At 38.2% G+C, this 25,502-nt stretch overlaps 1 protein-coding gene across 14 annotated transcripts in view; it reads right to left on the bottom strand.

Moving 5' to 3' along the window:
- The window catches only part of ENAH (ENAH actin regulator), a 175,782-nt gene that overhangs the window by 93,531 nt on the left and 56,749 nt on the right, over positions 1–25,502 (bottom strand). Inside the window, exon 1 of one of the 14 annotated variants that reach the window (XM_070474442.1) lies at positions 21,513–21,657. The exons of the other annotated variants lie outside the window; for them this stretch is intronic. Within the exon in view, the coding sequence (XP_070330543.1) occupies positions 21,513–21,535 (23 nt within the window). The 5' untranslated portion in view covers positions 21,536–21,657. Of the gene's footprint in view, positions 1–21,512; positions 21,658–25,502 lie in introns of those variants that run through there. 14 annotated transcript variants of the gene reach the window in all.

Raw genomic sequence — 25,502 nt, 5'->3', positions numbered from 1 at the left:
CAAAGAAAATAACAAAGAAATCAGTGAAACAGAAAACAGTAAGAAAAGTAAAATTTCTAGTTAAACTTCTCAAGAAAAGGAGAGAAAATAAAATACCTAGTAACAGGAATGAAAGAGGACTTATCACTACAGATTCTATAAATACTTCAATAATACTAAGGGAATTTGATGAACATGTTATGCCACCTAATTTGACAAATTAGATGAAATTGGAAATTTTTCTAAAAAATAAATTGACATAAGATGAGACAAAATCTAAATACCTTTATCTATTAAAGAAATTACTGAGCTTCCCACAAATAAAACTCCAGACACAGGGGTGCTCCAGTGAACTGTATCAAATATTTAAGGAAAACACAGCATCCATTTTACACAAACTCTCAGGAAACAGGAGAAATCATTTCTAGTGGGTTTGATGAGGCCAGCATGGCTCTAATTCCAAAACCTGACAAAGACATTACAAACAAATAAAATGACATTGCCTTTCCTTAATACAGATTTGACAATGAATAAAATATTACCAAGTCAAAATAAGCAGTATATCTAAAGAATAATTAAATATTCTTTATCCTAAGGTTAACTTAGCATTTGAAATCCAAAATAATTCACACATTAACAGAATACAAGAGAAAACTGTGCACTGCAAAAGATGCAGAAAAAGCACTGGATAAAATGCAGTATCTGTCATAACAAGAACCCTCAGCAAACTAGGAACAGAAGGGAATTTCCTTGATATGAAGAGCATCTACAGAAATAGCTACAACTAACATTATACTTCACTGTGGCATACTGAACTCCTTCCTCCTAAGATGAAGTACAAGGCAAGGATGGCCCTTCCCACCACTTCTATTCAACACTATAGTGGCAATCCCAGCCTTTGCACCAAGACAAATAAGTAAGAGAAAAACCAGAAAAAGTAATGCCTTCTAACTGCAAATGACAAATACTTATATAAATAAATCCTACCAAATCCTCAAAGGCAGCTACTATAATTAGTAAGTGAATTTAGCAAGTTGCAGGATTCAAGTATTTGACTCAGTAATAACTTTAGTATCAAATATGCAAGATCTCTATGCTGAACATTATAAAACACTGATAAGAGAAATTAAAGACAACCTAGATTTTAAAAAAAATATACTACATTCATATATTGGAAGACTCAATAATGATATAATATAAAGGCTCCCTCTAATCCATGGATTAAATGCAATTCCAATGAAAATCCCAGGAAACATTTTTGCAGAAATTAACAGAGTCTAAAATCCACATGGAAATACAAAGAACACAGAATATCCAAAACAACTCTGAAGAATGTTAGAAGGCTAACACTATCCGATTTCAAGACATAAAGCTTTAGCAAACAAGAGTATGATATTGACTTCAAGATAGACAAATATATCAATGAAACAAAAGAGTTAAAAATATAGACTGATTTTGTTTTTTACAAAGACGCAAAGATATATTAGTGGAGAAGAGAGTCTTTTCAATTAATAAGTACTGGAACAACCAAATATGCACACAGAAAAACATAAATCTCAACCTAGACCTCACACCATACAAAAGAATTAATTCAAGATTATCATAGACTTTAACATAAAACCTAGACTCAAAACTTGGAGAAGAAAACATAAGGAGACTGGTTTCATGAGCTGAGAGTAGGCAAAGGTTTCAGCAATAATCATAGAAGAAAAAAAAAGTAGGCAGGTTAAAATTTTCTCTCATTAGAAACCACTTTTAAGAAAATGCATGACATATAAATTACATCTCAATAAAGCTGCTACAGAAAGTAAAGAAACCAGGAAATTTAGGCCACAAGGGAATTTCTTTACAGGATAGGCAAGGTACAGACGAGTAAAAAACTCAGTAATTAAAAGACAACTAATAAAATATTGGGCAAATAATTTGAACAAATGTCACAAAATGTGATACACAAATGGTCAGTAAATCCATGTAAAAGTGTTGAACATCATTAACCATCAGGGAAATACAAATTAAATCCACGATGTGATGTCACTACCCATCCACCAGAAGAGGTAGAATGTGGTGCAGCTGTTAACTCCCATACAGGACTAATGGAAATACAAAACCGTCACACAACTTTCAAAGATACCTGGTACTTCAAGATATAGAACAAAACATATACTTACCCTCTGACCCTTCAATTCCAATGCTAGATGTTGCCAAAAACTAGAAAAAGCCCAGGTATCCACCAATACAAAGGATAAACTGTATATTCATATAAAAGTGTGTGACTGGGCAAGAAAAACAACAGAAACAAGCAACAACACGACGTTGAAAGCATTAGTGGTGCAGTCGTGTCCGACTCTTTGCGACCCCATGGACTGTAGCCCACCAGGTTCTTCTGTCCATGGAATTCTCCAGACAAGAAGACTGGAGTGGGTAGACATTCCCTTGTGACCCAGGGATGGAACTCTCCCGCACTGCAGGCAGATTCTTCGCCCTCTGAGCCACCAGGCAAGCACCAACAATATAGATGAATAGCAAAAACATCCTGGGAGGGAAACCTTACACAAGAATGTGTATTTTATGATTCCTAATAGATGAAGTTCTTGATCTGGAAATATTTACAGTGGAAATTAAACAGTGGTTGTTTGGGGGTCGGGGGGCAGACAGTGAAAATGAGGATGATGTGGGAAGAGGCTTCAGGGACCTCTGCCATCAGTTCCAGAACGTTTTGTATCTTGAAAAAGATTTGGGTCACACAGGTGAGTGCATCTCTCAAAACTTACTGGGTGATCTGTACAATTCACTGTATATATTTTACAACAAAAAAAATTGTATTATAGAGCCCTAGGTAGGAAATAGTGCACTGGTGACTCCACATACATATGACTAGATAGATATGTGATAAAACAAGTATACTGAAGTGTCAATGGTAGAGTCTGATAGACGGCGGGCAAATAGATTTTCACTGAATAATTCTTTCAATTATCCTTGTGTTTACAATTTTTCACAATAAACTGTTACGGGTTTGGGAGGTAAATTAACTAAAGATTCATTCCTGTGTAATCTCCTCTATAAAGAAGCTAATTATGCAGACTCAATACCTATAATAAAAATTATGATTATGTAATACAGTACATTTTTTTATTTTCAGTAATAGAAGAGAAAGACAAAAGACTGGCATGATTTACTTCTCCATGTTCATTCAAGAAAGAACTCTGAAATTTTTAATTGAATGGGTTGAGAAACAATGTGCAGATAAAAAGAATCAGCTTGGCAAGTAGTGTAGTGACTAATCCCTTCCCCCCTCACTCAAAATACACATTTACAACCACCACCATCACCAAAGCTTAAATCAGAGTCCACACTCACAGTTTCAAATGATACCTGCTAGAAATTGCTAGCAAAAAGTGATTTCCAGCCCATACTTCTAAGCTCTAAACCCATAGAGACAGCTGCCTAGTACGTATTTCTACTTACATATCACAAACACATGTCAGTATACAACCTATTTTCCTCCCTCACACATCTGCCCTCCCTATTTCCAATTCCAAGTGACAGATACAAAAGTCCTGCTGTCTGGCGCCAGCTAGAAACCCAAGTGCCACTCCAGACTGCTCCTCTCCTCTCATCCCGTCAGTCACCAAGCCTAGTCAACCTCACCACCTAAGTCTCTACCAATACCGCTCCCCCCAAATCTGTCCCACTGCCCCTGCTTTAATGCATTATTTCCTGAATTACTACAGGGCCCTCCAAAACAGCATTCCTACCTATACCCTCTCTGGGTAGAAGCCCGATAATCAGCACTTTCTGCACAAGAATAAGCATCTTAACACTACCTAGAAAATACAATGTCCCACTATTTCTCCGTAAGAGGCTCCCATTAAGAATATTTTAATTAGGACCTTTTACAAAACAGATTTACATTTCTGCTAGTTTCACTAATCTTCATTTTCCAGTAAAACTAATAAAAAGTTTATTCCTATTACCACACCACTTTAATCATTAAGACCAGATGACAGTGATGATCTTAGATTTCACTACACAACTGTTACTAAGCCTATATAAGTTACCAAAATCATTGATACACAGACTATACTTCCCAGCCTGCTCCCAAAACAACTTGTCCTTCAATAAGGTGTCAAATTTCTTTCTGAGACCTTAAAGTCAGTACTAGATTCTACAGGGCACAGAGGGCATCTTTAAAAGCGCTAGAACATGGGAGTTAAGAGTGGAGTTGAGCGTGAACCAATTCCAGTTCCAGCTCTGTCATTCCCAATGCACACATACATGTGACCTTGAACAAGCTGCTGTTTAGACTAAGCCTCCTGATGGCTCTGACAGTAAAGAGTCCACCTGCAATACAGGAGACCCAGTTTCAATTCCTGGGTTGGGAAGATCCCCTAGAGAAGGAAATGGCAACCCACTCCAGTATTCTCGCCTGGAGAATCCCGTGGACAGAGGAGCGTGGTGGGCTACAGTCCACGCGGTCTCAAACAATCAGACACAAATGAGCAACTAACGCTTTCACTTCACTTTCCTGATTTCTAAACTGGAATGATAACAGTTCCTGTGTCACAGAACTGCTGTGAGAATAAAACCATGGACTTCTACTACTCGGCACATCACTGGCATTCAATAATGTTTTACCATTATTATTACAGAAGCATTAGCAACAGCATTTTGGTAAATGAGGACAGCAAACAAGGGGGATTCCAGAATCACAAGTGATGGCAACACTACTGAAGAACTGCAGCGCACCCTTAACATTTGATGTGCTGACAAACCAACTCAAAGATCATGGCATTCATGGAGCCATCCTTCAACCAATACAAGACTCAGAACATCCCACTCTTCCAGTCTGGTGCAATGAAAGTGAGCTTGATCAGCTTTCTATCACCTGCACGCCAATGGGGCTGTCTTCATTTCTACACATTCCTGGGCACCTATTTACTTTGGTGACTATTACAGGCTCTGTTCAGTCACTCAGTCACATCCAACTCTTTGCAACCCCATGGACTGCAGCACACCAGGCCTCTCTGTCCATCACCAACTCCTGGAGCTTTCTCAAACTCATGTCCATCAAGTCAGTGATGCCATCCAACCATCTTATCCTCTGTCATCCCCTTCTCTTCCTGACTTCAATCTTTCCCAACCTCAGAGTCTATTTGAATGAGTTAGTTCTTCCATCAGGTGGCCAAAGTATTGAAGTTTTGGCTTCACCATCAGTCCTTCCAATGAATATTCAGGACTGGGTTCCTTTAGGATGGACTGGTTGGATCTCCCTGCAGTCCAATGGACTCTCAAAAGTCTTCTCCAACACCACAGTTCAAAAGCATCAATTCTTCCGTGCTCAGCTTTCTTTACAGTCCAAGTCTCACATCCATATATGACTACTGGAAAAACCACAGCACAGGCTACAGTGGTTATTTATGGATCTGGGAATTCATAATAGCCCTGGAATATCACAAGTATACTGCTGCAAATGGTTGTTGCTTAGCACATCTCTATGGGGCTAGAATATAATTCTAGCTTCACGTTTCAATTTAGCTGCTTCTGCATGTGACTTAACAAGGATTATGGACTATTCAGGGGATTCTCAGGTGGCACGAGAGGTAAAGAACCCATCTGCTAATGCAGAAGACATAAGAGATGCAGGTTCGATCCCTGGAGGAAGGCACGGCAACCCACTCCAGGATTCTTGCCTGGAAAATCCCATGGACAGAGGAGCCTGGCGGGCTACAGTCACAGAGAGTCGGACACGACTGAAGCGACTCAGCACACACAGCACATGGATTATTCAAGTCCTAAAAAGTTGCTTTTTGTTAGTTTTTAATAGTTGATTGAAAAATTAACTTAAAATAAGATATATAAATATGATATTCAGATAAATAGGATATTTAGTCAATTAAACTAATTATAAATACACTAAATCAATTATAAACATTCTCACACTTAAAAACAACCACCCAAGGAAAGTCTGGTTTTCCTATTACTCTAAGAAAACTTAATTTCCCAAGAGTGTTTCTCGAACATTCATGGTTCCAGACCAGATATTTATATAGTTTGGCAAATACATTCAACATCCACCAGCTGCCAAGTCTTATTCAAAACTACTTTTTATAAGTGGTGAAATTCTGCCCTGAAAAACAGCCTGTCCACTACAGCTGGGAAAACATACTTCTCTTCTCTTTCTCCATATATAGTTCTTCCACAGAGACCAGGAATTCAGCCCCTAAATATGACGGACCATATCATCCTTGGCACAAATTAGCTAAACCAAACGTCAGCATACTTTAGATCTGATGACTAGACTATGATGACTACCCAAAAACAAATATTCCAGAAAAAGCATCTGAAGATTACGAGATGCCACACGGTAGGGCTTTCAACACATATACCCTAAAGCAGTCTAGGAGCCCTACAGAGCCTACAGCAAAAAAATTTCTTGGAAATTTCACATTAAAATATAGTGAAAGTGAAAATGTTAAGTCACTCAATCGTGTCTGACTCTTTGCGACCCCATGGACTGCAGCCCACCAGACTCCTCTGTCCATGGGATTTCTCAGGCAAGAAGAGTGGGTAGCCACTCCGCTTCCCGACCCAGGGATAAAACGTAGTTGAGTATTCTGAAATTCACTCCATTACCCAGCCTACTTTAATATGACGTTCTTCCCAAAAATCTTTCAGTGAAACTGCTGTTCCAGGTAGAGAAGCCATGTTTGTCTGACGGTCTGCTCCATACACAAGCACACTGCAGCCCGTCCCAGAGGTACGGACAGGACTCCGGCAGTGTGAGAAGACCTAAGTACCAAGAGTGAGGTCAGCCCTACAAGAGGAAGCCTGAACTGCACAAGGAATACCAAAACTTCATGCAGGCGCTGGCAAGTGGGAGAAAATCTGTATTAAGAGATGGAAAGTCAGCAGTCTCGTGACTGACCTGGACAACACAATGAACACGATAAAAGCTGAGAGTGATTCAGAAATCACTAGCATAGGATGTTCTGTCATGCACCTTGGGGGTGTGTTCTGAAAGTAATTATAGCATAGCAAGATCAAAGAGAATGGCTGACCGTAATCTGAAAAACAGCAGCCCCACTTTTATCACTCATCGTCAGTCAAATATAAACAGCGTGACATCTAAGAAAATTTTGAATTTCTTGTTCTGTACTTTTACAAAATGTTCAAACAAGATGTAATGATATTTTTTTTAAGTTGCTTGACTAGAATGCCTTAATGCTGTGCTTTTCTAATCATATCAACAAAGTGGAGTTAGTAACAATCAAAAGCCAAGTGCAATGAACACTGCCTGCTGGAACCTGCTGAAGAAGTAGCCAAGCTAATGTGCCTTGAGAATATACCAATTATTCTCACATGGTATCAGCTGTAAAATTCTCTTTTCAGTCTACCACAAGAAGAAGCTGAAATGAGTGTGCATGCAATAAATGTTGAGGGGAGGTTAGAAACGCAGAGATTATTTATCTTGGGAACCAACTACTGTCATGTTGCTAGATTCAGAGTCAAGGGCATTCCTTCTTAAATGGCTGTGTAAAGTCATAAGCACGTGCAGTATCTTTTATTTTTTCAATGAGTGTGGACATCTTCAAGCAGTGCACAAAGTTTGTTTCCGGAATTGCTTCAGTGAAAATAATGTCATCACCATCTACTAGATTTTGTTTTCCACGTGGGGCAACAGTCTCTCTTTTCTCCATTCCTTTGATCAGGCTACTCCTGAGTGTTCAAAACCCTTTGCCCTCATCACCTTGTTACTTGTGAGTGCTCAATCGACACCCCTCATTTCACATCTAAGTACTCTGGGAATTGCCCCTTCCCACACTGCCCCTCAAGGAGGTCTGCACGCACCACAGAACTCCAGGAACACTCCTATCACAGCGTGATTCTTTCTGTAGTGTAACAATTCATTAAGCAATGCACATCCTGGTACAGAGAACAGCATCACCTCTACACTGTTAATATCTGAAGCATATTCAAGTATTTGCTGAATGTCAAGTGAGCAAAGAGATCACAGTGCCCAGCATGAAACATGGACAATCACTATTTTAATCTTCTTAAAGTTTTTAAATTAGCAATAATCATCTCCCACAGAAATAATATGCAATTTTGTATTTGAAGTCAGTGGGAAATTTTCTCTTTATAGACATCTTTGCTAAAAGCATATCAGTGAAGGTTAGAACCTAACCTTCTAGATTCTGTACCTTTGTATAGTTATGCACTAAATAAATAAACAGAACTGATACAACTGAGGGGAAATGGGCATATAAAAAACAACACTTACACTGGCAGATCTATTTAATTGAAGTTTGGCAGTAATTCTATCTTAAAACCATCAAATTAATCATGGCACAAAGATTCAAACTAAATATTTCTACTAATCAATTAATTTTAATCAAATGAAATCTGAAACTGAAGTTGACTTAAATATATCTTGACATGAGTAGTTAGTTGGTCATACCTACTCTAATTCTTAACAAAATAAAGGGGAAATATTCCCAGCTTTCCAACAGAAATCCTAAAGCCAGGCTCTCAACCATGAAATGCTCTTGTCGTGACTACTGGGTACCTAAAACAGGTAGGCACTATTCAAAACATTCAAAAGCATGATTTGATACCCATATTCTCATGTGTTAGCTTCATCTTTTATTTATGTGGCAGCTGACTATCAGCAGGCATAGGACCTAAACCAAGATCCTATTTCTCACAGTAATTCACATACATGGCCAAGCAACAGCTGTGTAATTTTTATAGTACATCTAAAAATATAAAGTTCGAAACAGTAAATAAATTTCATCTAACATTTAGGAATGACTGAACAAAATAGTCAAACTCAATTCATGTTAAAGGAGTAATGTAGCAGAAGGGAACATTCAAAACGATGAGTAATTCAATTCACAAAAATTAAAAATGTATATGGGCTACATTTTAATTTTAGAAGTGTCCTCTTTCTTTCCCTCATGATATGTAATGCCTGCAACTATACTTCAAGTACTACTAAAGAGGATATTCTCTTTGGCTAAAAATTTAGAAAGCTATAGTTTCCTCAGTCTCTTGACATAGGTCTATGCCCTCCCACAACTTTAACTGAAAAAGACTTTTCTGAAGCTGGCTTATTTTGTCTTTCCTTGACTGACCTCATAAGCCACTTAACTGCAAAAGGCTCATGCTATCTTTTAATACGCTTTCCCAGAAGTCCCACTGCTAATGAGATATACAGCTCTGTCTAACACAAAGTACTCCTCATCGAAAAACTCAATTTTCAGACGCTTTTCTCACCTGAGCAACAATGCAATAGGGACTTATGTTTTACTTCGGCTAAGCCTGCCAGGCAACCCCACCTGACTGATCCCTCTGCAAATCAGCCCTGAGACCTGATCAGCAGAGTCTGTGGACTCAAGTTGAGTTCAGCCCTCTTGGAGTTTTCAACCTCCTGATCTCTAAAGTAAAACGGTCCCTGGAATTACCCAAGCCATATTACAAAAGTAGCAAGGCCACATATGGCCGTGGTAAAGCCTGGGTTGGGGCGGAGGGGAAGGCTGGCTTCAAAAAGGACTTTTCCAAAAAGTTTAACTATTCATCAAATAGCACTTATACAACAACCAAAAAAAAAAAAAAAAAAGACTATAATTATTCCTCAATTATTAAGCCTAAAAGGAGTGATTTAGCTTAGGTATATTATTCCAATTCAGTTTTTTCAGCTTCCAGAAAATTTGACTTATTTGGTCTAGGAAAACAGTTGAAAACTTGATCATACAGATAACTATTTCAAAAGTCAGTAAAATCAGGTGATACAAATCACACATGATAAAATGAGGCAATAAAATCACATCATCATCAAGTGATACAGATGAAAATTGGGCAGCAAAGATTAAAACTTACTTTGCTCTTGCAATTGGTTAGGCTATTCTTCACAGCTGCTACCTTAAGACTTCAGTTTTTCTCTAAGATATTCAAATAAAAATTAAAACATTTACCAGTAACATAAATGGTACATAAGTTGAATAAGCGGCCACAGCTGCTATTTCTAAGTAAACCACAGCGTCACTGTTTCTCTCATTCAGATGAGAAATCTAGGTCAGAAGACTTAAACTCCCATCCCTCTCTCCCTTTCCTTCTAACACTCTCTTGAAAAATACAATAAAAGCTCTCCAGTCAAGCAGTGGACACCATTCTTATATGTGGGATATATACCCAAAGTGACCAGTTATGTTTCTGTTCTGCCAAGAAACCAATATTCTACCAGTGACGAAGTATAACAATTTAAACATTAAAACCATGTTAAATCACTACCCAGAGAGACACCATGTTTTGTGATGGTAGTGCTTTGGAACAAGGGGGATACTGAAACAAAAATTACTGAAAGTGGAGGACATTATACAAAATAAATAATGTTTAACTCATCAAAAAGGTCAGTTAACAAGTCTGTTCTATACATCTGAGTCTCTTTTTCTGTTTTGCATATAGGGTTATCGTTATCATCTTTCTAAAGTCCATATATATGTGTTAGTATACTGTAATGGTCTTTATCTTTCTGGCTTACTTCGCTCTGTATAATGGGCTCCAGTTTCATCCATCTCATTAGAACTGATTCAAATGAATTCTTTTTAATGGCTGAGTAATATTCCATGGTGTATATGTACCACAGCTTCCTCATCCATTCGTCTGCTGATGGGCATCTGGGTTGCTTCCATGTCCTGGCTATTATAAACAGTGCTGCGATGAACATTGGGGTGCACGTGTCTCTTTCAGATCTGGTTTCCTCAGTGTGTATGCCCAGAAGTGGGATTGCTGGGTCATATGGCAGTGGTGGGATGTTTCAAAAGAACAGCATTGAAACATGTATATTATCTAGGGTGAAACAGATAACCAGCTCAGGTTGGGTACATGAGACAAGTGCTCGGGCCTGGTGTGCTGGGAAGACCCAGAGGGATAGGGTGGAGAGGGAGGTGGGAGGGGGGACTGGGATGGGGAATACATGTAAATCCATGGCTAATTCATTTCAATGTATAACAAAAACTACTGTAATGATGTAAAGTAATTAGCCTCCAACTAATAAAAATTAAAAAAAAAAAAAAAAGGTCAGTTAAGAAACACTGAAGAACATTCCACAAATAAGAGACATGACAACAAAACCTGACATCCCATCTGAACTCAACCCTGAACCGAAAAAACATATTTTTGTTTTATGTTATACTAAAACAGAACAAAATATTAAAAAATAAAGTATAATGTCTACCAGATACATACTAATATCACATTCTAATGAAATCCAAATCTGAAATCAACATGTTTAACTTTTTATTTAGGTCTCTGCTTCTTAATCACTCTAAGAGTTTCCCTCTGCTTACTGTTTTATTTTTTACAATTATTAATATTATTATTTAGTTGGAAACAGTGGCAGATTTTATTTTCTTGAGCTCTAAAATCACTGTAGACAAGATGCTTGCTCCTTAGAAGAAAAGCTATGACAGACCTAGACAGCATATTTAAAAGCAGAGATGCCACGATGTCAACAAAGGACCGTATACTCAAAGCTATGGTTTCCCCAGTAGTCATGTGTGGATGTGAGAGCTGAACCATAACGAAGGCTGAGAGCTGAAGAAGTGATACTTCCGAACTGTGATGCTGGAGAAGATTCTTGTGAGTCCCTTGGACAGTAAGGAGATCAAACTAGTCAATCTTAAAGGAAATCAGTCCTGAATATTCACTGGAAGGACTTATGCTGATGCTGAAGCTCCAATACTTTGGCCACCTGATGCAAAGAGTCGACTCATTGGAAAAGACGCTGCTTCTGGGAAAGACTGATGGCAGAAGAAGGGGGCAAGAGAGGATGAGATGGCTGAATAGCATCACTGACACAACAGACCTGAGTTTGAGCAAACTCCGGAGGAAAGGACAGGAAGCCTGGTATGTTGCAGTCCAAAAGGTCACAAAGAGTCAGATGCAACTGAGCGACTGAACAACATCACCACTTATAAAAGCAGGTGTAAAAAAAATCCTAAATAAAATACTGATTAATCAAATCCAATAGTGTACTTTTTAAAAAATAAGATCCTATTAAGAACATATTAAAGGCTAAAATATATACATTATATGATTATCTCAACAGAAGCAGAAAAGCTGAAAGAAATCAGCATCTATTCATTAATTTTTGTCTTAGCAAACCAGAAACAGAATGAAGTTTCCTTAACTGGGAAAGGTTACATATACTGAATACTATATCAAGTATAAAATAAATTTCACATGAGCAAGCTCCGGGAGTTGGTGATGGACAGGGAAGTGTAGCGTGCTGCAGTCCATGGGGTAGCAGAGTCGGACACGACTGAGCGACTGAACTGAACTGAACTGAAGGTATGTGCACAAGAATGGCCAAACAGAACTAAATAAGAAATTACTCCATTATGCAAAAAAATTAAATAATTTAATAAAGAGTAAAAGGGCAATGGTGGGCAATGGCTCTTGGCCATCCAAAATGAAGACCTTACTTTAAGAGAGTCATTTTCTAAGTAAAAAGTAAAAATAGAAAATTTAACAAAATGAACATTTAAAATTAGATATGAAACTTCTACAGAATTTTAACTACATATATACCTCTTTCTTAAGAGTTCAAAGTACATGTTTAAAAGCTAGTGAAGAATAATTGCTTAAATGAGTTATGATATGGTAATCTTTAGCTCCTACAAGATTATTTTTATTATACATTAGTGATCACTGAAAAAGCAAAAGAGTTCCAGAAAAACATCTATTTCTGCTTTACTGACTATGCCAAAGCCTTTGACTGTGTGGATCACAATAAACCGTGGAAAATTCTGAAAGAGATGGGAATACCAGGTCACCTGACCTGCCTCTTGAGAAACCTGGAAGCAACAGTTAGAACTGTTAGAACTGGACATGGAACAACAGACTGGCTCCAAATAGGGAAAGGAGTACGTCAAGGCTGTATATTGTCACCCAGCTTATTACCAACCTAGACAACATATTAAAAAGCAGAGACATTACTTGTCAACAAAGGTCCATCTAGTCAAGGCTATGGTTTTTCCAGTAGTCATGTATCGATGTGAGAGTTGGACGATAAAGAAAGCTGAGCTCAGAAGAATTGATGCTTTTGAGCTGTGGTTTTGGAGAAGACTCTTGAGAGTCCCCTGGACTGCAAGGAGATCCAACCAGTCTATCCCAAAGGAGATCAGTCCTGGGTGTTCATTGGAAGAACTGATGTTGAAGCTGAAACTCCCAACACTCTGGCCACCAGCTGACTCATTTGAAAAGACCCTAATGCTGGGAAAGATTGAGGGTGGGAGGAGAAGGGGACGACAGAGGATGAGATGGTTGGATGGCATCACCGACTCAATGGACATGAGTTTGGGTCGACTCTGATAGTTGGTGATGGACACGGAATTCACGGAGTCGCAAAGAGTGGGACATGACTGAGCATCTGAAGTGAACTGAACTGATTCTAAATTAAATTAAACTGGAAAAAAGCATGCCTTCAAATATAAACCTTTGCTTTCTATCTCCAAAACTGCAATTCTATTCATCTTTAAATTTAACCCTAGTATCAAGTTCAGTTCCAAAAAAAAAAAAAGCAATTGCCTCCACAGCCTCAAAATGTACATAGAGGCATTCATTACAGGCATGCCTGGCTACCTAAGTGCTATGAGTCATGCTTATTTTCAAAGACAACGCTAAGGGAATATCAATCAAAAAAAACTGTGAAAAAGCATATTAAGAAAAACATTAGTATTTACCAAATGTAAAGTTTTAAAATTTAGATTATCAGCTGACATATAAATTGGTAAAACAAATAATTTAACATACAATTTTTCAAATTTAAGTAGCATATGGCTATTGGTTTAAATTAAAAATGCTCATTACTTAGTATTGTAAAGAAAAGACTGTAAAATCAGACGTGTATTATATAAAACATGGAAGTACTACCCAATAGCCTTTAAAAGATCAAGTTTTAAGGGGTCAATCTTATTCTAAGTCTTATTTATTCAATTACAATGTAAAACTTTTTGTCAGTATGGTTAATCTCTGCTAAAAACTTCTAATAAACCAAACTTGTCTATAGGTCAAAAAATCTTCAGTAACAGTACACATTATGAGTAAAAATAATAACACTATCATTCCACGAAATAAACATAGAAACTTAAGCTATTTTCAATGGTAGACATAAAAACTGGAATTCCTTGTCTTGCCCATTTTGAAAACACCCAACGCTTAGTGGGTAATCCAGGCATAATTAAAGTCCACGGTCTTTCAACATTTTTGGCCAGTGAAATTACTACTGCTTTGTTTTTCTTTGGATAATGTCAATGACTTATGAGAAGATGAGCAAACAAGAGAATAGGGAAATGAGGCTTACTACACGAAAGTGGGTAAATAAGCAGGCGGGAAAACATGGACTGAGTGGCTGTTACAAAGGAAGACTGCTTACCAAGTGATTTGTCCACAAGCAATAAACACCAACATTTAAAAAATTGCATGTGTTAGAAAACAAACATGGATACCAAAGGGGGAAGTGAAGGAATAAAGTAGGAGCTTGGGATTAACAGATACACACTACTATATATAAACTAGATAAGTAACAAGATTTACTGTGCACAGTAAACTATATTCAGGATCTTGTAATAACCTAACCTATAATGGCAAAGAATAGATACAGATATTTCTGTGTGTAGAACTGAATCACTTTGCTGTACATTTGAAACTATCACAGCTCTGTAAATCAACTAAACTTCAATAAAAAAGAAAAACAGACAACCAACCACCATCCAAAACCTAAAACACTGGAATATAGTAAAAACAATATAAAATACCAAACAGCGTAAACCCTGTTTTAATTCTGCTAAACAGCGCCAAAAAAGCAACAAGTACTTGGGGAAAAAAAAAAACAAAAATATATGAAAATAAATAGAATTCACATTATTTAGATAAACCCTAATAGAAAAGATTACAAGCCACTGCAAGAATACTTAAATTAACATTTAACTAGATATTACAGTAGGGATTATGAAAGGTTAAACAGTTTATACACAATAAGGATGTCAGCATATCATGTTGATGGCTCACAGCACCTATGAAAGAAAATCTGTACAACAGAAGAACAATTCCAAAAACATGAACCTGGAGCAATCAAATCACTTGTTAATCTCTGAAATGCAAGTAGGAAATAAATACTAAATTAAAAATCTAAAACACACTCAACTTGTAAACAGCATACATTACTTTGAAAAGACAGTAAGAACATTACAAAATGCAAAACAGAGAATGACATCTGCCCTTTAAACAGTCCTGCTATAGATAAAAAGTACTACTAATGATGGCAAAACAGTGAATATATTATAATCTAATTTTTAAAAAGACTGGACACAAAGATCTAGCTTTTAAACTCAACTGGGGTTGGGAGGGGGGTGAGGGGGGGAGTCACCATTTTATCTTAGTATTTAACCAAGCAAGATCTACTAGCCTTTTGGTCAAAAGAGTTCTTGTAATGTGCAAGCCTTAACTTTCCCAGTCATCAAGACACATCCAGGGTGCTCATCTACGTACCGTGTGCTTTGTGTTGTAACCAAACCAGGTCCAAAGCAAAACCGGCACCGTCATAATCATGGGTCAGTTACGACTACTACTGAAAACCAACAGCAAGTTACAACAGGAATCCCTCCTAAATATGCTGTACTATATTTTAATGTTTTTATTTTTATTGAACTATAGTGGAGTTGCAATGTTGTTAGTTTTATTCTATTTAAAACTATTATCACAAAATTAGAAAGAGCAACTAAACAGACGTATTCAAGAAATCTAGAGATTGTTTTAAGGCTAATTACAGTTAGCTGGAAACACATACTGTCTTGAATTAAAAAATGATAAATACTATTTAAAATAAGTACTACTCTCTATTTAACGCAGATGAGGTTTCTAGTGAAAAGGCAAGGAATGCCAGAAAACAAAGGGCACTGGAATCAAGGATTCTACTCCCACAACCATTAACTAATCTTATCACTCACAGCTTACCTTCCACACAGTACTTACTTTGCAACCTGCACTGGATAAGAGCTTTTCAACCACTGCTGCTAAGCTTCAGTCATGTCCAACTCTGTGCGACCCCATAGACAGCAGCCCACCAGGCTCCCCCATCCCTGGGATTCTCCAGGCAAGAACACTGGAGTGGGTTGCCATTTCCTTCTCCAATGCATGAAAGTGAAGTGAAAGTGAAGTCGCTCAGTCGTGTCCGACTCCCAGCGACCCCATGGACTGTAGCCTGCCAGGCCCCTCCGTCCATGGGATTTTCCAGGCAAGAGTACTGGAGTGGGGTGCCATTGCCTTCTCCGACCACTATCTCAGCTAATTCTTGCATTAGTAATATGAAATAGGTACCATCTGTTGTTATTTCCATTTTTCAGGTGAAGAAATTGAGGTTTGGAAGTTAAAGAGCTTGCCTAAGATTATTAAGGTACTAAACCATAAAATCAGGATTCAAACTGGAGCAATCTGAACCTAGAATCCTTACTTTAACTACCAAGTATGTATGCATTCTGGTCTTTTTAAGTTTCAGCTTCTTCAACCAGGAAATGAAAGGTTCTATTCTCTTTAGTTTAATTAACAAGTAAGAAAACAGAATTTTCAACTTTTACACAAGTAAATATAGAAGCAATGGAAAAGATATTTTAAGAAAATAAGAACACAAATACCCCAATATAAAAATGGACAATTCACAAAACATTAAGAGAAACCTTATAAAGATATGGAAAATACTGAGGCTCACTAGACAAACGCAAAACAAGCTATCTTTTCTAACTTTGAGAACGTCAGAATGGAAAAAGGGCACAATCATATCTTGTTGATAAAGGTGAAATAAGCATTTTGAAAAGCTGTTTGTCCTTAAACATCAAAAATCTTTGAAATGTGCACTGATCAAGCAGATTACATTTCTGTAGGTTTCACTTAAGTAAGTATTTGAATGCTCAGTCACTGGGTCCTGTCCAACTCTTTTGTGATCCCATGGACCACAGCCTGCCAGGCTCTCTGTCCATGGAATTTCCCAGGCAAGCATACTAGAGTGGGTTGCCATTACGTCCTCCAAAGGCTCTTCCCGACCCAGGGATAAAACCCACGTCTCCTGCATTGGCAGGTAGATTCTTTACCACTAGCCACCCAAGAAACCACAAGTAAGTATATTATGTATGTTTAAGAATGTTAAACCAACAACTGATGACAGGAAATTTCACTGAGGGACTGACTTAAATACATTTTTCAGTTGAACCTTACGAAATTGCCAGTATTCAAAACCACTTGTGAATACAAACACGTACGATAATTTTTCTAATTATATCTATATATGAATTGATATTTTTTATATTAAATAAGGGGGGGAAGAATAGACAAAACACAGTATTTTAGGGGGAGAAAAATCCAATAGTGAATATTTGAGAGGCAACTCTACGTCCAGGCACTTTAACATAGTCTTTAATTTCATACAACCACCCTGTGATATACTGTTACTTCCAGATCACAGATTTGGGAGCAAGTCTCACAGAGATTAAGTAATTTAGGGAACTATAAAGAAGCAAGGCTAAGATTCAAGCCAGGCCTATATAGCTGCCTACAAAGACCATGTGTTAGTCATTAAGTCATGTTCAACCCTTTGCAACCTCGGACCGTTGCCCACCAGGCTCCTCTGTCCATGGCGTTCTTCAGGCAGGAATACTGGAGTGGGTAGCCAGTCCCTTCTCCAAGGGATCTTCCCGGCCCAGGGAATGAACCCGGGTCTCTTGCATTGCAAGCAGATTCTTCACCGTCTGAGCCACAGGAGAAGCCCCGTGAAGACCACACTAGTAATACTTCTACTAGGCTACACAAGTACATTCCTTTCTCCACTGTATTTCAAACAATACTGCTTTCAAAGTGTAAGAGATAATAAAAATTTTTAATGGCTGAATTTTATTACCCCCACTCACCCAAATTCATATGTTGAAGTCCTAACACCAAGTACTTCAGAATGTGACTGCATGTGGAGTCAGGAGCTTTAGAGTCAATTAAGGTAAAATTAGGTCATACACGGGGGCCCTAACCCAACACGACTGGTATCCGTGTTAGAGGAGGATGGGACACGGACTAAGGGAAGACTGTGACAACAGCACGAGGTGCCACCTACAAGCCAAGGAGAGAGGCCCACAGGGGAAATCAAACCTGCCAACGCCTCAATCTCCAATCCAGCCTCTAGAATTGTGAGAAAATTAATTTCTGTTGTTTAAGCCACCCAGTCAGTGGTATGTTGTCATGGCAGCCCCACCAAACTAATACTCTTAATCTAAAAATACCGAACATCTTAAAAACCTAAACCCCACATCCCCCTTGTATTAAAGAATATACTCCTAAAGATTATCCATAAAGCACCAAAAAAGATCTTTTAACAAATAGCTTTAATGCAATGTTAATCATTTTAAAAATACATTTTACTGAAATTTAACTTACTAGAATTACTATATCATAATAAATAAGTTGAAAAGCACCGATAGTCTATTCAAAATGAGTAAACTTTAATAACCTTAACCAATCACAAAACTTCTGACATTTATCCAATAAAATAAGCACACATGAAGGTCCTGAGTAATGCAACTGACAGTCCCAACACAAAGACGAGAAGAGGCCTCACCAGAACACCTATCCTCTCCTTAGCAGTATGGAGCAATGGCCTTTCCTATAAGTCCAACATTAAATAATAATTATTTTAAGGCAGAGGCCATACACAAGCAAAAAAATAAGACACACACATACACATACACACACAAAAGTAGCAAACTATAATTTTGGAAGCTAGAAAGTACATGGATGAAGACAACAGACATTGTCGAGTGAGGCTGTTGAGGGTAAGTGCCCAGAAAAGCCTAGAAAGGTTCAGGAATCAGGAGTCAAGGTAGGCTAAAAACTGGTAAAACCACTATATAAGGAGTAACTCCCAGATTGCATAATCCAGGAGTCCCAACCAGATACCCAGCCCTTCATTTTGGAAAATTTACACTTGGGGAGAATGCAAAGGCCAATTCTGAGTGAAGGTATAACGAGGATGAAGCGCAAGTGTAGGTACCCACCACCTACCATCCTCCTCTTTCCCAACACAGCACAGAATCTTGGCAGTAAAGCTTACCTCTTAGGCAGGAAAATCTATGGAAAACAGATGCCTACAAGAAAAAAGACCTACCAACACTGCCAACTGAAGGTCTCTCAAAGAAAATCAGATCAACTAGTTACCCTTCAAAGAGGAATATCATACTATAAGCTTTCCATGAAAATACACTCTCTCGTTCACTTTAAAAGAAAAATTAAAAAGCTTCACAAGTGAATCTGGACAGCCAAGGATCATCGAACACTTAAGACTTTAATTTGAAAACCAAGAAGCAAAACAGAGGGAAGGAGGAAAGAAATTTTAATATAAAAACAAATACAAAATACAAAAACAAATACAAAAAAGCAGGGAACAAGAAAAATTTCAAGTTATTTGAGATTAATATCCTCAGAAAAAAGATATTCACTAGTGAAATAAAAATGTTATTAAAAGGGACATTCATAAAACAAGCCAAAAAATTTCAAAATTTAAAACAGATGCTAAAAAATTTTAATTCAATAAAAGAATTGGAACACAAAGAACAGCAACAACAAAGATAGGAAACAGGAAGAAAAAAAGAGGTTAAAAAAAAAGACAATTGCTTCAGAAGACAAAACCCATTAACAGGCATTCTTCCTTTTCAGAGCCCATTATCAAGAAATAATAAATCTACTAGCATTGAAGAACATTTGTTTCTAGATTAAAAGGGTCTAGCATAATGAGTTTTGGGGTTTTCTCCCCCCCACAGAATAACATTAAGACTCATCACTAAAAAGTTTCACAGCATCAGGAATAAAGTTGCATTGTGTGCATACTCAGTCATGTCTGACTCTGTGCGACCCCATGGACTGTAGCCCACCAGGTTTCTCTGTCCATGGGATTCTCCAGGCAAGAAAACTGGAGTGGGTTTCCATTTCCTCCTCCAGGGGAATCTTCCCAACTCAGGGATTGAACCCACATATCCTACATCTCCTGCATTGGCAGGCGAATTCTTTTAAAGGCTCCCAGGAAGAAAAAGGTTTCTTACAAAGGACCAGGAATCAAGACGACACCAGATTTTCCCCAACACCAGAAACTAGAAGACTTAACAGCAATGCCTTCAAAATTCCGAGGAAAAATAATTTCCAACCTTGACTTCTAAACTAACAGCCACATTGTTGGTCAGAGGCGGTAATAAAGAGCCCCTGTAGTCTAGGTCTAAAACCATTTGCTTCCCATGCTTCAACAATGAGACAACTACAAGTGGTAATAAGCACACAGAAAAAGCCAAAGAGAATTCCCACGATGATGGTGGAAAAAAACTCCACTACAAGAAGCCGGTCCAAAATGGAATAGAAGGTTAAAGGTATCCAAGAAAAAAACTGAAAAACACTGAATGATTTACTTGATGTGTCTGACTATATTGAAAGCAGAGTTAAACATCAGAAGGAGAGTTTGGAGCTGAATAAATGATGAGTGTATGGAAAACTATTAAGTAAATGAACACAAAGATTCATTAAGTCTGGATAAAACAAAATGCTGTTTCAAAAGAAAATGTAATCACAGCATACACAACATGGCACAGATGTAAATATTATGTAATCATAATAATGCAAACTTGGTTAACCAAAATTTGTCATACAGCCATACCTAGAATATAGAAAGTACATATTGTGGGGAGGGACGCAATGTTTAAAAACTAAAATATCTTCCACAGTGGCAAGTTAAATAAATTCTAAAATTGGAACAAGTTAAGAAATGTTGGTTTAAGCATGTTATCTGGAAATACCAAAAAACTGTAGAACAAGTAAGACAGCAGTCATCCCTCCACAGAGTCAGATTCTAGAGTGAAAAAAAGAGCTGCATCCCCCTTCTCCAATCCCACCCAAGCCTTGCCAGAACTAGTTGAACTCATGTGCTACTTTTATAGTAACTAAATTTTATATCATGCTTTTATTTTTTAAAAAAAATGCTTCAGAATGATATTTAATTACAGAGAAAAATATTCATAGTACATTATTATGGGAGAAGTCACATAGAACATTATGTTCAACATAAAACCAATACTGCATTAAAAATACAGGAAGTATACACACAAAAGTGGTTTTTTCTCTAGAGGTAGTGGTATTACTTTCACTTTAAGACAACTTTTCTGCATTTTTCAAATTTTCTATATCACATGTATGCTATTTCATAATTTTTAAAGAAAGTACTTCAAGAAGGAATAGAAGATTAATAGAACTCAAAGATCAAAGAATTACAGTAATATTTAATTCTTGTCTCAATAAGTCACTTAAGGTCTCAGTGTGGGGGTTAAAGATAAATGTGTTTTTTATAATTACTGTAAAAACACTGGCAAACAGTCTTAAAATTTAATAAGCAAATAAAACAATGCCAGATCCCCAGGTCAAGAAATACTTTTTTTTTTTTTTTCAAGTATACTTACATTTGATCACTCTTCAACTTCATACCAAGATTACCTAACTCAGAGAGCTGACTGACTCTCCGTATCAAAAGCTCTAGATGGAGTGGTCACTTTCTAAACTTACAATTAACCAAAGGTGGGGGGGTGGGGGGGGGGGAAACCACTGAAAACTTCCTTATGTCCAAAAAAGAACTAAAATTAAACAAATCAGCAAACAAAAAAAGTCAACCAACAAAGTAAATACACCAACAGCAACATTACAGAAATAACACTAAACCTGAAGCTAGTACAACCACTTTGGAGACTGAATATGGGCAGCACACATATGCTCAAGAACAAAACAAATACTAGAATTCTCAAAACATTGTAATACCCCCAAACTAGAAACTACAAATGCAGAAGTTCATCAACAGAATGGATACACAGCTAGTATTTCACACAATGGAATAAAACGAACAATATGGATGAATGAATGAGACCAACTGAAAGTTAAGCCAAAGAAGCCAGACACAGAATACATACGGAATAATTCTATTTACGGAAGAACTAAAACAGGCAAAACAAGTTGTTACAGTGAGAGTGGTTACCCTTTGGGAAGACGTTTTAACTGGAGGAGGGCCTAAGGGGAGCTGGCTTCTGTTTCCTGATCTGGGTGCGGGTCTCATGGGTCTACTGAGTTGGTGGAAACTGAGTTAACACTCAGAATAGGTATACTTCTGTACATGTTATACATGTTGTACATCAATTAAAACTGAAAACTGAAAATTTTCAAAGGCCAACAAACACATGAAAAGATTATACAACATCATTAGTCATAAGTGAAACAAATCAAAAATCACAATGAGATATCTCTTCACTCGCACTCAACAGACTAGGATGGCTATAATAAAAAGCAAAAATATCAACTGTTAGAAGACGATATAGAGAAAGATGAACCTTCATACAGCTGGTGGGAATGTAAAATGGCACAGCTGTGGAAACCAGTTTAACTGGTCATTAGATTAAAAACAGAATTACCTTTTGAACCCATAACTTGACTCCTAGGTAACTGCTCCAACAAACTGAAAATGGGTACTCAAATATCTGTACATAATGTACATAGCAACTCTACATACTCACAGTAACTTCAAGGTAGAAATAACCCAAATGTCTATCAGCAGACAAATGGAGAGCCCAAGTGCGGTATAGCCAAACACATTCCAAACAATGGAATAAAAAGGAATACGGCACTTACACTTGCTGTGACTCAGTGAACCTCAAATCCTCAGCTGAATAAATGCAGCCAGACACAAAAGGCCACATATTCTAGACTTCACTTACATGAAATGCCCGGAATAAGGAAATCCACAGAACAGAAAGCCTAGCAGCTGCTGTCAGGAACTGGGTGGGGGGGCTGGGGGGTGTGGAAAGTGACTCTTCAGTCCCAGTGGGTGCCGGGCGCCATCTGAGGGGATGAAAAAGCTCTGCAACGGCGGTAATAGCGATACGACACGATGATGCACTTAATGCCAATGAACTGTAACTTTAAAATGGTTACCATGGTAATTTTACAACATACATACTTAACCATAATTTTAAAAATTAAAAAAAAAAAGATAATAATATAGGCCAGGATATAGTAAGAACTCTCCATACATTGGTTATTGCACACTATTTTGCAGTAAGTAATTCATATCTTTTGCCAATTCCCATTTCTCCTTCTGAGAACAATCCTAAGCAACAATAAAGCACTCATGTAATATTTATAATAGTGAAAGACAGAAAGAAAGAAAAGGAGGAGGAAGGGGAAGGAAGGATGAGATGGAGGAAAAAAATAAATCTAAATGTCAAATTATCAGGGAACGGTTAAGAAAATCATGAAGCACTTACAAAATTAATTATGCCAGAACTAAAAATGTTTACTAAAAGCATTCATTGTGAAATGGGGAAATGTTTATATTATGAAGCAAATTTGATAAAAGCAGAATACCAATTCTATAAACACAAGCCGAACTATACATCAAAAAAAAAGGGACTCCAAAGGATGTTTACTATGGGTTTGCTATGGACACTGTTTGCTTTCTGTTTTCTGCCCCTGGGAACACAGCAAGCTCCTTCTCTCTCAAGGCCTTCAGACCTATTGTATCTTCTGTTAGAATGTTCTTCTTGCTGATCTCCACAGGCCTGCTTCCCTCATCTTTCAAGTCAGCTCAAGACTTTACTCTCCAAGAAAGGCCTTCCCTAACCATTCCAATCAAGTCAAGCCTTGGTGTACCGCTCCCCCCACCCATCTCATCTTTCTCTTTGTACTTACCACAACATGAGAATAACTGAACTTCTGATTCACGCACTTTCCTCTTTCTTTTCCATCTCCTACTATAATGCTGGCCCCCTGAATACAAGGACTCTTACCTTATTATTTTAAATGTATCATGCCACCCCAGTCTGGTCAGCAGATGTTCTGTTGAAAAATCAGCTGATAACTGATTTACAGGCATTCCCCTGTATGCTTTCAATATTTTCTCTTTGTCATTTTGATTACAATGTATCATGGAATATTCCTCTGTGGGTTTAACCTGTGTGGAACTCTATGATTCCTGGACTTGGTTGACTGTTTCCTTTCTCAAGATAGGGAATTTTTCAGCTATTATCTCTTCAAACATTTTCTCAGGCCCTTTCTCTCTCCCCCTTCTTCTTCTGGGACCCCCACAATGCAAATGTGAGTGCACTTAACGCTGTTCCAAAGGCCTCTTACACTGTCCTCACTTCTTAGCATCCTTTCTTCTTTTTTCTGCTCCACGTTAGTGTGATGTCCTCTACTCTGTCTTCCAGCTCACTGATCTGTTCTCAGTCATCTCCTCTACTACTGATTCTGTCCAGTGTGTTTTTCACTTCAGTTATTTTACTGTTCAACTCTGGTTGTTCTTTATATTTTCTCTGTTAAAACCTCCTAACTTATCAATCTGGGCATCCATTTTTCTCCCAAGTGTTTGGATCATCTTTACAATCATTACTCTGAACTCTTTCTCAGGTAGATTGCCTATCTCCACATCACTTAGTTCTTCTGGGGTTTTATCTTGCTCCTTCATCTGAAACACATTCCTCTGCCACCTCATTAATTACTTGTCTCAAGTTTGGAGAAGGAGCTTTCTTAGGAGATCTCCTATGGGTCCCACGAGTGTGCTCCTCTCTTGTCACCCAAGGGCCAGGGACCAGTAGTGCCAGAGTAGTGTCTGGCCTGCGTTTGCAGACTACAGGCTGCTGGATCATAGTTTTCTTCCTTCTGGATTCCGCCCCGGGTGGGTGAGGCTAATCTAGAAGGTTGTGTAGCCTTTCTGGCAGAAAAGGCTGATGCCTACCCACTGGTGGGTGGAGCTTGTCCTAGCCCTCCTATGGGCAGGACCATGCCTAAGGGCCTGGGTCTAGAGGTGGCTGTGGGATTAGAAAGTCTTTACAAAACCTGTCTGCTAATAGATGGGGCTGTGTTCCCCACCCAGTTAGATGTTTGCCCTGAGGCATCTGGCCTAGAAGCCTACAGTCTCTTGAGTGAGGGGGCAGTCAGGTCTTGGTGCTAATGGTCCACGCAAGATGTCTGCCTTGAGGAGAGTTCATGCAGATATATAATCCCCAATAAATCTGCCACCAGCTTTCCTGACCACATGAAGCACAGCTGCCCCCTTCCTCCCCAGGAGACCCTCTCCAACACCAGCAGGTAGGTCCGGCCCAGACTCCCATGAAGTTACAGCTTTTGCCCTTGGTTCTCGTGCATGTGAGATTCTGTGCAATCCCTTTAAGAGTTAAGTCTTTGTTTCCCTCAGGTCTGTGGAGCTCTTGCAATAAGCCCTACTGGCCTTCAAAGCCAAGTGCTCTGGCGGCTGGGGGGGGCGGGGGTGTCCTCTTTCCGATGCCAGTCCCCTCAACTGGGAAGCCAGATGCAGGCCTCAGAACTGACTCCGAGGGACAGCCTCTGCAAGGTCACCCACAGGGTGGAGCTGGGGAACTTGATCATATTACAAGTACACATGTCCTACC

Source organism: Odocoileus virginianus, chromosome 11, assembly GCF_023699985.2.
Source record: "Odocoileus virginianus isolate 20LAN1187 ecotype Illinois chromosome 11, Ovbor_1.2, whole genome shotgun sequence".
NCBI classification, from domain to species: Eukaryota; Metazoa; Chordata; class Mammalia; order Artiodactyla; family Cervidae; genus Odocoileus; species Odocoileus virginianus.
Note: the sequence above shows the minus strand (reverse complement) of the source record. Positions and strands in the feature narration are given on the sequence as shown.